At 32.3% G+C, this 16,097-nt stretch overlaps 1 protein-coding gene across 1 annotated transcript; it reads right to left on the minus strand.

Moving 5' to 3' along the window:
• Window positions 1–1,623: 1,623 nt before the first annotated feature.
• On the minus strand, window positions 1,624–5,547 carry LOC107888536 (LRR receptor-like serine/threonine-protein kinase RPK2). The gene has a single exon (XM_016812679.2). It carries the CDS (start codon window positions 5,305–5,307, stop codon window positions 1,912–1,914), a length of 3,396 nt encoding a protein of 1,131 aa, XP_016668168.2. The 5' UTR covers window positions 5,308–5,547; the 3' UTR covers window positions 1,624–1,911.
• Window positions 5,548–16,097: the final 10,550 nt, after the last annotated feature.

Here is a 16,097-nt window from a genome sequence, read left to right on the forward strand (position 1 = left end):
GCACCAAGATAATCCAACACAAATTCTCTAAGTTGCTATTCCATTGAGTCAAACCCATTTGTGCATCCCTCGACCAACTCAAGCGTCTCATTCACATTCCCTACGGGCTCTTCGAGATTACCCACTCGATTTTCCAAAGCTGCCAGCATGTCCCTCGAGAGACTTGCTTTTTCTAGCCCTCTCACAGGTCTACACTGGCTCATTCTGATCAACAACTTCTTTCAACATCCCAACGGTGCCTTCGAACTAATAGCCCGGATACCACTTCTCACGAGGCTAGATCTTTCGTCTCGTGATCCGTGCGGCCTTACGCGATCCGTTCACTCCAAACACACTTAAGTCAACCTTTACTCTCAAAAGTGAGGATTCCTTTAAAATTCTTCTAAGGCACCAATTTGTATAGCGGAAGTGATTGTGCCAAAAGAAGCTACAAATGAACAACAGAAAGCCAAAGAAAGAATACACACAAAGTGTTTGAGTAAATGCTCAAAGAATTCTATTATTCTTAAGAATTCAACATATAATGGATGATTTTCAAGTGAGGGGAGGCTCTCTATTTATAGTTGAGCTCTCCCAAAACCGACAGTCAAGATCCAATTACATGACAGACGAGATTAGTCTACCCCTTAATTTTGAAGATTTACAAGATTACATCATATCATATCAAATCTACAAGATATGATTCCCCTGCTTACTAAAAATAGCCTATGTTGTCATATCTTTATTATCGGGTCAACCAGGCTTCAATCTGACAGGTTTCTCCAACAGTTCTTGAAATCAGGCCAGTTCTCATGAGCTAAATGATCCCCATCTAATCGATCAACCTCCATGGGGCACATCCTGTGCCATGGTCACGGGCTTTGTACTTTGGCCCGTGACACTTGCATGATAAGTAAATTATATTAATAACTTTAATTTTTGGATTGCCGAAATATTAGTTGTATAAAAAATTATATAAATATGTAAAATTATTTGGTTAAAATATATTATAAGTCTGTATTTTTTAAAAATTTTAAATTTTAGTCCCTATACACATTATGCTACAAATTAATCTCACATATCGGGGATGAGGTGAACACCATGACCAATGGGTCCAAATTGGAGTTCAAACCAATTTAGTTTGAAATAGTATACGTGTGTACTCCAACAGCTATGTTTAATACTCCATTTACATAGATAATGTAAAACGGGTTTTACACTAGTATAAATAGATCCTCGCCATACATATATACATATATCTAAATAGGATAATTAGCATCTTTTTAAGTGTAGGAGTGACTGCTTTAGTATTATGGAAAAATATGATCCACCATAATCAGTGTTTTAGAACTCTACCATGTCAGACAACAGCTAATGGAATGTGTTGCTGAACTAATTAAACCAAGTTGTGAGTTCAACTACCATAGTATTTATTTCGGAATCTTGTCCCAAACAGGCAAGTTGAAGATTGTCCTATAAACAAGGCAAGTTGAAGTACTGAACACTACTTTATTGCCACTTTGGGAACAGAATCATACCACTAGACAATGACACAAAACAAGAAAATCTAGTGGAAGCATTTGCAGAATCCTTTTGATGAATGGAACAAATCAAAGTCGTTGTTAATCATTGTACTTTATAGAGTGAAAAAACTATTCTATTCTTTTATTTAGACATCAAATGGAACTTACAACTCTAGAACTTGGATTAAGAAAAAAAAAATTATCTGTATCCATCTGCAGTCACCAGTGAACCCCTTTTATCCGAGAAATAGCATCGAAAAATGGGTGCAAAACTGTAATTACAATTTACAAGTGGCAATAACTACAGTTCAGAACTCTACCTAAAGGCAGCCGGCGACAACGATCATACAGTGAGTGGGGGATTACCTCCTATGAGCACTATGTTAATCGACAGAAGCTTTATCAGGTCCTAAAATGACGGTGGCTCAAGTTGCTTTAGCCGTCGTACTACTTGTTTCATTGTAGGTCTAGTCGAGAGTGAATCGACAGTACACACAACTGCCAAGTGTAGAACTTCGACCAGGTCGTTTTGGGGACCTGCATCCCATAAACCTGCAGTGAAGAACTCTTTGGCTTGGCCTTGTCGTAAGAGCATGCAAGACCATTGAACTATGTTGAAACCATTTCCGTAAGGAGAAAACGAAGGATCTAAAGCTTTCTTATCAGAGAGCAGCTCGAGGAGTACCACCCCATAACTGTAAACATCAGCTTTATCAGAAACACGGCAAGTCATTGCATATTCCGGAGCAACATACCCGAACGTTCCAGCAACACCTGTGGTAGCGTGAGTTTCTGAAGTTCCCAAAAGTCTGGCCAAACCGAAATCCGATAAATAAGCATTGTGATCATCGTCTAACAAGATATTGCTTGGTTTGACATCACGATGGAGAATACGTGGTACACATTGATCATGTAGGTAGGCGAGAGCTCGGGCTATGTCTAAAGCAATCTTGTGAAGTACCCTCCATTCCACAGCTCTCGTCGACCTCTCTTGAATAAACTTTTCCAAGTTACCACCAGGCAAATAATTGTATATAAGGAATGTCTCAGTTTCACTGGCGTGGTACCCGATTAAAGTGACAAGATTCGGGTGGCGTAACCTCCCGAGAATTTTAATTTCAGCATCAAACTGTTGAAAGCCTTGTAACCGTCCAATAGCAAGCCGCTTTATTGCAACTAAAACTCCAGGAGAGATCTCGGCTTTATAAGTTGACCCGAAACCTCCATTCCCAATACAGTTGCTGGCATTGAAATTCCCTGTGGCTTGCACAACAATGTCAAATGTCAATGGCACCAGGATTTCTGTGAAAATAGTCACTTCTTTTTTGGTGGTGCTGATTTTGGATCTTGAATTCCACTTCCTCGTAAATAGGAATAAAATAACAAGAGCCAGAAGAACGGAAACAATGGCTGAAGCAGATGTTATCGATGCTATCTCGATTGAACGGAAACCACTATTTCTATTCTTTTGAGTTGCAGGTCCCGGAGGTGATGCAGCATCATTTTGTGAATCACCTGCTCTAGCTTGATCTGAAGATGGCATTAAGGTGTATGAACGGCACGGTTGTAGAAGAGGGTTTCCGAGAAGGCTGCTGCATTTCATCAAATTATTACTCGACGGCAGTGGCCCCGACAAGTTATTGAAGGACACGTTGAAAGAAGAGAGCATAGTCACATTCGCCAAACCAGAGGGAATTTGCCCGGACAATTTGTTGTTATTGAGCAGAAGAACAGTCAGATTTTTCAAGTTAACCAGGCTTTCAGGAATTTCACCAGAAAGTGAATTTGACGACAGCTCCAACTTCTCTAAAGATCGCAACAGCCCGAACGTGGAAGGAATAAAACCAGTCAGATTGTTACCAGCCAAAGAAAGAAACCGGAGATCCTTCATCTGCCCAAAACTGCTCGGAATCTGACCTTGTAACAGGTTCCAACTCAAATTAAGAGAAACAAGTGAAACTAAGTCTGCCATGCTCGGGGGAATCGGCCCAGTTATTTGATTCATAGAGACATCCAGAAATTTGAGAGACTTGCAAACTTTACTGATGTCCTCCGGAATTGGACCAGACATTCTGTTGTAGCTGACATTAACAAACAGTGCATCCAATCCATTGCAGTTCTCGAACAAATTCCCAGGAAATGGTCCACTGAGAAAGTTCTCTCCGGCATAAAATGCATAAGAAATATGTTTCTCCAATCTTTGGGGTGAGACCGGCATTGATAAGACACTGCCACTGAAGTTGTTACCAGCAAATTTGTGAAACACAGCAGGACCCCCATCTCTGTCCAAAAAATTGATAGATGTTCCAACCTGAACTTTACTTGCCAAAAATGATAAATATGCAGATGTTGGGTTGAAGGGTTCAAAAGAATAGGAATCCGATGTAAGAACATCGGGACATCTACTGTTGTCGAATCTTGGGATATTACCTGACAAGGAATTTTCACTGACATCGAAGACACTCATACAAGGAACTGCAAGTTCCTTTTTAAGCTCTCCAGTAAGGCGTTTATTCAAGCTTAAGTCAAGATACCGCAGCTTCTTGCAGAGCGTGAGACCGAACGGAATTTCACCGGCAAAGAAATTCTGCGCCAAATTCACCATCTCCAAGTTATCACAAGAACCCCAATCTTTTGGCAAGTTGCCCTCTAACGTTGCTCTTGGAGCCCATAATACCCTCAGCTTTGAAAGCTTTGTAATCTCACTCGGGATCGCACCTTGATAAAAATTAAAATCATCACTTACATAGTTTGCATCCCCTTTAACCATAGCAAGGTTATCATACGGATTAAACATATTTGAAAGAACAAGCACTGTCAAAGCAGAACAGTTCCCGAGCTCAACAGGTACCGGACCACTCAAACTATTCCTTGAAACATCCAACACTTCAAGATTCTGAAGCTGACCGAGTTCACGTGGAATGCCTTCTTCAAACATATTTGTATATAACAACAACGACCTCAAATGACTACACTTCCACAAACTAGCAGGAATCTCCCCAACAAAGTAGTTCCCCGATAAATCCAAATGCTCAAGCCTACAATCTTCACCAATATCAGCCGGTAATGACCCCCCTAGCCACGTAAACGACAAATAAACATCTCTAAACCTTCCCACAAATGCTGGAACGGTTCCATTCACAAGATTACCAGCCAAGTTTAACATCTCCATTCGGTCCAAACTCGAAAGCCAACTTGGTATCTCTCCTCTGATATTATTAAACCCCAAATTAAGAACTCTCAAATTCTTTAACCCGGAAACCGTAACAGGCAATTTCCCAGATAACAAACAGTTCTCTAAATCAAGTACTTCCAACTTTTCCAACCCCCAAATTTCAGAAGGGATTTCACCATGAAATCTATGAAAAGGAAGTGATAAAATCTTAAGTTCACTCAATTTCCCAATGGAAGGCAACAATTTACCAGACAAACTCCCATTACTTACCCCACAATTCCTTCTAATACCAAATCCATAAAATGGGTATAAACTGTAGTTAGAACAAGAAAACGAAGCAGAAACAGCTGTTTTGTTGAGACTATTGTTACCTTTTGGACCTTTCCCAAAACCAGTTATGTTAAGAGACAGAACCTTTAAGTCTTTGTCACATGTAACACCAGACCATGAACAGTGATGGGAATTCTTGGACCAAGTGGATAAAAGCCCCGAAGGATCTGAGACAGACTCCTTAAATTCAAGAAGAACAGCTTTGTTTGAAGAATCATCACTCCAAACGACACAGTTCAACGCACAGAAGAGTAAGAAAAATGGCTGCCACTTGAAAACTGGAGCTGAAGACGAAGCCATCTTTCAAGTTGAACTTTTTTTTTTTTCTAAATGAAAAACTTAAAAAAAAAAAGGCTCCCTTTTTACAAGAATTTGAAGAGGTGAATCTGGGTTTTCTTCTTCGTCTTCTGGTTTGGGTTTTTTTAAAAACCCTAACCCTAATTTTTCGGGCTATTTGGGGAGAGAGAAAATTTCAACAATGAATGGACTCGTTTACTTTCCTTTTCTTCCTTCTTTCGTCTTTCAATGTTTCTTTAGAACTTTCTTTTTTATTTTTTAGTTAATGGAAACTTATTAAAAGGTATGGAAAACTTTTGTTATTTATGTACACATCCGAAACTTTTATTTTTCATTTTTAATTGAGTCCTCCAAACTTTTTGGAATTTTAAAGAAAATTTTCGGTGCGCTTTTGGTGGAAACTGTCAAATCATTTTGTAAAAATATTTATTTATTTTTCAATACAAAGAATACATGGATTTTATTTTTATTAATTTAATATATAAATATAAAAATATTTTATTTTTAATTAATTAATTGAATCCTGTACTAAAACATAAACATATATTTTTAAGAGTATTTTTTAAAATATATATAATTTTATTTTTCTCAAATTTCATAATATTATCTATTTTTGCTTAGATGAAAATACTAATAATCTTTTGTGAGGATCATGCAATTACTTGTTAACATTTAACAAATTAAAAGAATAGTTAGACATATAACTAAGATAAAAAGAAATTTTAATATTGAATAAAAATTTAAAATTTTAATGAATTAAAAGTTTCATTTTAAATAAAAAAATAAATTTTAATTGAATTTAAATTCATGTATAATGAGAATAATAATATAATATAATTTAAATAATAATTTAAAATATAATTATAAACATATAAAACTTTAAATGCAAAAGAGAAATGTCCATTTTAACTCTATTTAGAAAGGTTCTTAAGAATTGATCCTTGTAGGATTGATATTAAAATATTTAAAATAGGTAATATATATAATTATGGTGTTCCATTTAAAATTTAAAATTTAACTTAATCACGATGAATCTCAAATTTAAAAGAATCAAAGTATACACGTATGCAAGTGATGCGCACACACATATAAGTATGAGTTACAATTATATATTAGCTTAAATGTTACATCAACACAAAAGAAATACTAACTTAACAGAATTGTCTCGAAGTTTGACCTTTAAGTCTAGGTATTCAAGTGGTTGACTTAGCCGAAAGTGGGGTGTGCACCAATAGCATAAACCCTTCATCATAACTTTAACGGAAGTATTGCGATAAATCACATTACCTAATCCGAGTTAGCCATACTTTTTCTGTCTCCGGTAAAATAATTTCTTATCCTCTTTGTAATTAAGATGAAGGAAAAAATAATATTAAATTAACAAAATCTTAAAAAAGTGTAAATGAATCTCACATTTCTAAAATAATTATAAAAATAATATAATAATTACTACTATAAAATTTTAAAAATATATATAAAACTTCATCTAATATATTAAAAAAAGTGTAATACCTAAAAATTTAAATATTCAGAACATGAGAAGGTTGGAATTTTTAAAGGTTTGAAGGTCTTATTATATACAAAAGTAAGTAGGTAAGTGTGAAATAAAGAAAAAGAATTTATATAAAATTAAATAAAAAATTTAAAAGTAATTGGTTATTAGGAACTTTAAAAACCTATTGTAACCTTTAAAATAAATTAAAATATAACTCTTAAAATTTAAAAAAAAAGTTGGTATAAATAATGATTAAATATTTAAAATAATATTAATTAAAAAACCACATTTTTTATTAAGAATTGAGTATTAATTCGATGGTAAGGACATTGTTCCTAATATAAGAGGATATGGGTTCGAGTACAGACATTGTGCCTAATGCAAAAGGACATGGATATGAGTGCATTAAAGCACATTAGCCTCTTATTTATGAGTTGGGGGAAGGCTAGACATTATATTAAAGAGAGTATCACGCGTCAATTCAATTGAGTAAATAACGAAAAATATTTTTTCAAGTAAAATTGTATTATTTTGAAGATATGCTATTATTTTAGGAATATTTTTATTATTTTTTATGATTATATATATATAAAGTATTCCCCGTACCATAATACGATTTAAATTCAAGCCTTAATAATTTCCAACATTTATATTTTATCATTCAACTTAAATGTTATTTATTATTTATATCATCTTTCTATAAATAAATATAGGGCAAACTACACAAATGATCACCCAACTATGCCCGTATTCTTATTTCGGTCATTCAACTTTAAAAATTTTCAGTTTAGGCACTAACGTTTGAATTTGTTCCTATTTTGGTCACTGGATGGTAAATTAATAACAAAAAATATTTTTCTAATAGTATAATAACACATTTAGCCTCCAATACTTACATATTATATCATTTTGATCCTAATTCTAAACAATTCAATAAATTTAACCCTTCATATTTACAAATTCTATTAATTTAATCTTCAAACTTCCTAACTAAAAGTTTTAATTTTAAAACAGAGTCATTCCGCGTCTAAAAATTTATATTTTTTGTTTCCATATAAATATTTGAGTAAATGCACCTAAAATTCATGCAAGTTTTTGTTCAATTAGTTTAATTTTTTTTTCTTTTTGTTGTTGCATTTGATTTGATTTTGTATTAATTATTTGTTGATGATAAAGTGGAATGGTTAAGTTTGGGGAAAAAATTAGCAATGAAAGTTTTATGATCATTTGCTAGGTTGAGTGGAAATTGAGTTGAAGTGTTATATATCTTACTTCTTTGTATCCATGTATGATGTAAATTGGGGACATTCTATGTGGTTAGAGCATGAATTAATTAGGGGATTGGGATGTTATTCTTTGAACACAATTATATTGTCTTTCTTTCTTTCATGGGTATGAACTTGAAAGGTTGGGAGAATAGTTGAATCAAAATTCATATCTTATTGGAGAAGTTTTTTTAGGAGGGTTGTAAATTTATAGATGTGGAACGATTTTGTTTTAAAAGTTGAAAGTTTTGGTTAAAAAATTTGAGGATCAAATTGATAGAATTTGTAAATGTGAAGGGTTAAATTTATTGATGAATTATTTAAAATTAAGATCAAATTGATAGAATATGTGTGTTATTGTACCAGATAGAAAAAGTCTTTCCGTTATCAATTTAAAGGCAGGTGACCAAAATAGGAACAAATTCAAATATTAGTGCCTAAATTGAAAATTTTTAAAGTTGGGTAGGCAAAATAAGAACACAAGCATAATTGGGTGACCATTTGTATAATTTACTCATAAATATAGAGAACTTTGTATTTTTAAATCTTTATAAGTGAAATAGAAAAAACCCGAAAAAAATAAAAAGGGAGTTCGAGATTGATGCTTGCTTTATAGGTGATTATTGTCTTCTTGGCTTACTAATGCCACCATCAGTAGATTGAAAAAGTTTAGACTTTTTGTTTTTTCATATTTCCTTTAATGAGTTCTTTAAAATTCTTTATAGAAAACGAGTACTGTTGGTGTGTTATACGACACCGATAGATATTGTAGCGGACGGGTCATTTTTGTATATAATTTTTCTTCCAACCTATTTTCGTAATTTAATTAATTTTTCAAAATTATTTTTAAAAAAACCTTCTAAATATAAATATTTCAAAATTTATATAATATAAATTGTAATGTAAATGAAATTATTAATTTATTAAATTTATAGGGCTTTTCAAGATTATACTAAAATATTATAATTTACATGCTATTATGATAATCGAATTTCCTTAAAAATGTTAAATAATAAATGCAGAACATATTTTCTAATCATTTGCATATTATCAAATGTTAAATATTTATTCATCATTCCATTAAAAAATTGTATATTCAATGAAAATGTTAATTATAGGAAAAAAATTATTTATTTAATTTTTAAAAAGTTAATATACACGAAAATATCTAAATATAATTAATATCGTTAAAATTTATTGGCGTGACATTAATAACATATTTTTACCTTATATTTTGACAAGTAGTAAAAGAATAAAATCTATAATTAAAAAAAAAAACCTGAATTCGTTTCCTATGTTTATAAAAAAAAATTATATTTAGCGGGTGTGGATTTTAAGAAGAAAAAAAATTCAAGTGGGTCCTACAAAGCGGTCAATTAAATGCATCAGCACCGTCAATTTAAGGGTTTAATGATTTTTATTCCTTTGATTTGATAGGTTTTAATTTCAACTTTAAGTTTCCCGCGTGGCATCGGTTAGATGATTCCACGTGGATCACCATTCCAGAAGGTAAAAGTGGGGCCTATGTATTTTTTAAAAGTGGGCCCATTGTACTTTTTAGGGATTACCTTAATTCAGGGTTGATGAGGTTAAAGTTTTATTAAATTAATAGGCAAAAGATGTATACTTTTTTTAAAATATTGTTTGTGTGTATGAATGGAATAAATATATTTGTAAAGTATTATATAATTTTCTTTTAAAAAAATTAAGTAGGTAAAATAACTAATAAAATTATAAATATTGATGTAACAAATTATATATAAAAATAAAGTTTGAGTAATAAATCTTAAATTTGAATGTATTATAAGGATCAAAATTGAAATTTAATCATTTATATTTATAATGAAAAAAGAAACTTTAGACAAGTGTAAAAAAAGAAGGCGTTAAGGCCTCCCTTTTATATATAGTAGTATAGATATTATCATTTTCCATAACATACGATGTTTCAAGATTATTTATTCACCTTTTTTTTTCATATTAATCAAGTTCACCATTTATAAGTATCGAAGTTTACATGGATATGTTTTGGATGAACATCTACTTGTATATATGTTGAGTTCAAAACTTTCTTTTTAGAAATTATTAAAAAATTAATTATCATAATTGGTCATGATAATATGATATTTTATTAACCTTGACATCTATGAATGTCGAAATTAAACATTTTCTTCAGAGGTTCTTAACGAAATTTCTTATGAATTAACCAACACCTCATCACCTATAAATACACCCAACCCTTCCTCTACTTCTAAACTCCACTAACCTTAAAGCCTTTCAATTAATACATTTAATAAACGCTCATCAAATTATTTTTCTCCAATCTATTCAAGCTTCAATCCATTGTCAGATGAAAGATTTTGACTTAATTTCAACTGAAGCTATACATGATTTTCCTATTTTAAATGTTTATTTTTTTTAGCATAGTCTCTAACAAATGTTTAAGAATTTTGTTGGATAAAGAAAATCTTCTAATTTAAATTCTCTTAATGTTCTTATATCGGTACAATTTTTAAACACATACAAAAGCTCATGCTTAAAAATGAATTTAACTATCTATGATATTAGCAAAAAAAAGCATCTAAATCAAGAGATAGAGTTGAATTGAAATCCTCAACCTCACAAGGGACTAAAGTTTGACGATTGACCACAACATGATGTACGAACGTCGAGTACAAAATATCAAGAATTAAGGCGGCTTAACTGCAAGTGTGACAAGTCAATTGTAATATTTGTAAATGTTATAACGGAACACTTTGAGTATTCAAAAGACCGAACCCAAGAGAGATTGAGTGATAAGGTAATTAACAACGATAATGCAGACAACTAAGAAGTCTAGCTAGCTAATTACTAAGTATCATATTACGACAAGTCATCATCAAATGGTAACTACACTAAATTGCATAATAGTCAAAAGTGCACAAATATCAATTCAATGGGATAAAGTGGTTGGTTGATATCCATGTTGCTAGTCAATTCTTGGATTAGGGGTCTAAATTGCTTAAACTCCTAATTGGTTCAATTTTAACTTCCGATCACCATTTTACCCAATTAGACAACTTAGTCTGGTTTATCTCTCAACCTCACTAAAATAAATCAAGACAATCAAATTGGTTAGCAATAGGTTCTCTTCTCGGTCTCACCTATCTAAATGTTCACCTAAAGGTGTCAATTATAGGTTTTGAAGTTTATTCGCTTTAGTTCAAATTTTATGATTTAGTCTCTACCTAATAACTAACCATGCATCATTTCAATCAACCAACCACCCTAAGATTTAGTGACTATCCATCATCAACATGAAAATATCAACTAAGTTCATGCTTAAATGAATCATCAAAGAAAACATAAAAAGGCAAAGTTGAGAGTGCTTAGTGACTAGTGAGGGAGTCTTTATTGAAGATCTAGCAATATTAAAGGTGATGGAAACACAACCAAAATTGAGATTTTTATACTTTTGAAAGTTCAAAGAGATGAAATCTTATTGGATACTTTAAAGTGAAATAAAATAATAGGATAAAATTTTATATGTGACACCCTAAGCCTTACACGTCCGTTGAATTCAGGTATGAAACGTCACAATGGACCGATTTCACCTATACTTAATTTTTTATTCGCCTAAATTGTTATAAAACAGACTAAAGATCAAACGAATAGTAAATCTTACAACAAAAGCCTTAAGCCACTAATTATTTAGTCCATGAAATTTCTATATTCAATCAAACTTTTTCTTTACAATAAAACTATTAAATTTTAGCTAAGGACCATCTATCCTAAAAATCCAAATTCTAGGGATGATATCTGACTTCGTTATTATTGATCTTAAGGTGGAGCCTTCAATGGTACCCCATTCCCATGTGCATGACTCTAATTGCTTGCCAACTTCTATCTCATCATTGTTTGGCTGGGTCCCTTCTCTAAGTCTTTAATCAACCTCGCAAATCTTGCAAACATCAACCACACTTCTATAAGTTCAAATGAACTTAATGAGTTCCTTCATTAGGTCACACATAAATAAACCCTATTGCACAAAGATAACAAATGTAAAATAAATTAAACTTAAATTAACTCTCTGTTTGCTCAAGGTGGGAGTCCTTTATCAGGGTGGCAGATTCCAACTGATCCTTCGAGCTACTTAACTCTCTATGAGACCTTCATCTGGTTGAACTATCTACTTAACAGTAATCCAGGCACCTCACCATATCAGCGAGTCTTATCATTTTCGTCTTCCCTCCCTTTTACTTTCCCCCCACACGCGATGTTCATTGACCTTAAGCTGACTCGGTTGTATGCCAACTTCCCATGCAATAATCCTGAAAGACTCATTAATGTTTTCATATTGTGTTGTATTGTAGCAAACTTTACTATTCTAATGAACCCATGCTTTTTCCACCTTATTGTTCACAGTGGTGGATTAATTCCAATAACCCAACTATGATTTAAACTTTTTTTTTTGGACTCACCTGTCCCATAAGTGAAGACCAATTTGACTTGCCAAACCAACATGTTATCTTCTATACGATTATGCAAGCTTGTTATCTCTCTTGCTCGTTTCCTCCCTACGGGACTATCACTATAACAATCAGTTTTTCAATGGTGTCAGAAATAGTAGTTTCGGGACCACAAATCCGACGAGTAAGCTCGTATAATTAATATTTAAATCATACGAGTTAATAGTAATTTTATAATGAATTTTGATTTGAGGAATTTTAACCAATTGAATTAAAAGTTAGTATAAGTGGTTCGGTTCAAAAATCAAGTGGTTATTGAAAATGAGGTATTAGGACCTCGTTTCCATAATTTAAAGCGTTAAATATTTTTTATTAAATATTTACAGAGTCGCATTATACGTGTATTGAAGTTTGATTTGGTAATTTTAATGATTTATTGCTTAATTACGGTAAAATTATTAAATTGTAAAAGAGGTAAAAGTTAATTGTTTTTTATTTAAAATAGTAAAGGGACCAAAATGGTAATTAAACCATGGTTAAAAAGGCCAAGCAGTGATGGATATGATTAAATCCACTAACTTTTGGGCTATTTCCTCATTGTGTCCTAATTAGTTTAGGGTTAAATTGAAAATAAACTTATTTAGTTAAAATTTAAAATAATTGAAAGACCAATTGTGCAATTAAACCTTTCTTGGTTGGTAATTGTACCATATATTTAAATTATGGACATTTTTATGCATGTTTTAATGATTTTATACGTTAAAATAAAGGTTAATTTGGTAACTAAGTAAATTAAATTAATAAGTTAAAAGTTAATATTATCACATTTTGTTTTCTTCTTCTTGTTAAGCAAGCCAAACTCCATAGATAAGGTGTTGAAAGCTTCGACCAAGATTGAATTCTTCAATTGGGTGAGTAAATCTTGCCCATTTTAAGTAATTTTTATGTTTTTGAGCTCGTATTAGCTTAATCTAACTAACTCGAGGACTAATTTGTAATATTTAAATGTTTTGGATTGTGTCATTGATGATTTTAGTATATTATTAAAGTTTTATGATAGAATATTAAGCTTGGTTGCTACATAGGACTAGTTTGTAAAGTAGTTTTTGTTGATTTTAATGTTTAATGATTGAAATGTGAAAATAGTAAAAGTACAAGGACTTGATGCAAAATAACAGCAAGTATGGGCTGTAATGAAGGGGTTAATGATCGACTAAGCTTGGATTTAATAGAAAATGATTAAATTGTATGATTTTAACCTAAGGACTAAATTGTATAAAAGTGAATGTTAGGGGTAATTTTGTAAAAATGTAAAAAATACTTAATTGCATAAAATGAGTTAATTTTTCTGTTGGAATTAGTGAATTGAATAAAATTATTATTTTAGATCAAGAACGAGTGGAAAACTAAGGAAAAGATAAAATTACCAAATAGTCCCTATACCTTTGTCATTGTTGTAATTTTGTTAAGTAAGTTCATTCGGTTTAATTTTAGTACATTTATAAATGTATTATATGAATCTAATTACATACTGTTGGATTATATTGATATCTATAAATAAAAATGGAAATACTGAATTAATACAACGTCGATCGCTGATTGAGATACTCTAAACCGTTACTATAAATCAATCCTGTAACTTCATACTATAATTTTATGTTTATAAGGATTCTTATGTATTACATGTTTATTAAAATTAGATCTAATTTTGTACTTAACTATTGAATAATTTGAGAATAATAATAAGTGAATATCGTGAGTATGTGATATACCTAAATAACAGGCTTTGTGCTAGTATATTTATCGGGCTTTGTGCTTAGCAGACTTTGTGCTGGTGTGTTTATTGGGCTTTATGCCTAGTAGGCTTTATGCTGGTGTGTTTATTGGGCTTTGTGCCTAGCATGCCTTGTGCTGGTGTTGTCTATCAGACCTTGAGTTGGTGATACAGACCGTAACGATGGTTGAGATCCTGCATTTGTTGCGAATTCTCTAAAGCTTGTATAAGTAACATCATGAGTCAGTTATTATTTAGTAGGTACTATGTACTGGTGGTAAAGACCGTAACAATGGCTTGAGATCATGCATCTGTTGCGGATTCTCTACAGCTTGTGTAAGCAACATCATGAGCCGGTCAAAGTTATAAAGTTAACTCGAATGGGTGATACCTTGAAATTACCTGAAATGAGATCTTACTAAATGACGACTTTGAAATATGATTTGAAATAATGTACTGTACAATACTCACTTGCTGTGAGCTGTGATGACAGGAACTTTGTTATTTGATTTTATAATTCGATTTGTATATTAAATTTGGTAAAATTTATCATTTGATTTAATGAATTTACTAAGCTTCAAGTAAGCTTACTCGTGTTTTATCCTTGGTTTATAGACTACATTTTCTGGTAGAGAGGTTGGATCATTGGTAAATTTTGTAAACATTTGACTTATATGGCATGTAATAGGGAAAATGATTATTATGCTATTTCATGAGCATTATAGTGTGTTTTAGTATATAAGACTTGGTATGGTGTTAGGTGTTTGAAAATGGCATGTTTTGGTTGTTTAAAGGTGTGTTTATAGACTTGTGAACATGTATTATGAATTGGGTGAGGAAATAGCAAGATCTTGGTCATTTTTGGACACACACGGCCTGGGGCACGAGTTATCACATGGCTGTATGTCACACACGAGCATGTGCCCTAAGTGTGTTAGGTACATGATGTACACGGGCTAGTACATAGGCTGATGCACGGGCGTGTGAACCAAGTTAGTGAGTTACACAGGTGAGCACACGGTTGGCCACATGGGCGTGTTGTATAGCCACACAGCCATGTTTAGAGCCACATGGTCTAGGCTTTGCCACACGGCAGTGTAACCCCTATAGGTGAAATTTTTTAGTTTTTCCAGAAATGTTTTAATTTTTTTTTATTTGGTCCTTGGTTGCTCGAAAGTTATTTTTAAGGCCATGTAGGCTCAATTTAAGGCCTGTAAATACGTGATTTATTCCATTTTGAGTTTCTTATGTATTTATCAAATTAATTTGAAATTTAATTTCCATTGGCTATAAAATGTTCTATTTTGTATGGTAATATTCTGTAACCCTATTCTAATGATGAAAACGAGTTATAGGTGTTACAATCACTATAGCAATATACCACAATAGACTTTCCTCATAAATGAATAGTCTTGACAGACATTCTATCCCTATGACAGAATCCTTATCCTGGAAGTGAAACTTCCATCCCTTACATGAGATTTGACTCTCGCGTACAACTTTTTTGAGCTACCCCTAGTGACTCTTTATGATGGATCTTTTCTTGCGATCCTCGGGTAACTTCCCTTCTTACATCATTATAATTGGGCTAGTTCCCGCACTACCTAACTTTTTCTAACTCTTGTTGGGTCTTCGCCCATGCATTGGCAACTTTCACCTCTATCCTTACCATATTCATCATTTTTGGTGGATTCTTCATGATCAACTTGTCATACTTATGCTTTCTTTTAACTCTTTTTCACCTACATGGTTTCTCATTCTTGGCGTACTAGTAGTATACCTTGCACTTGTGGTCTAAGCAGACTTTATGGGTT

The sequence above is a fragment of the Gossypium hirsutum genome, chromosome A09 (genome assembly GCF_007990345.1).
Source record: "Gossypium hirsutum isolate 1008001.06 chromosome A09, Gossypium_hirsutum_v2.1, whole genome shotgun sequence".
NCBI lineage: Eukaryota > Viridiplantae > Streptophyta > Magnoliopsida > Malvales > Malvaceae > Gossypium > Gossypium hirsutum.

Coding starts and splice junctions, on each gene's coding strand:
- LOC107888536 (XM_016812679.2), bottom strand. CDS start 5,307: ATGGCTTCGTCTTCAGCTCCAGTTTTCAAGTGGCAGCCATTTTTCTTA.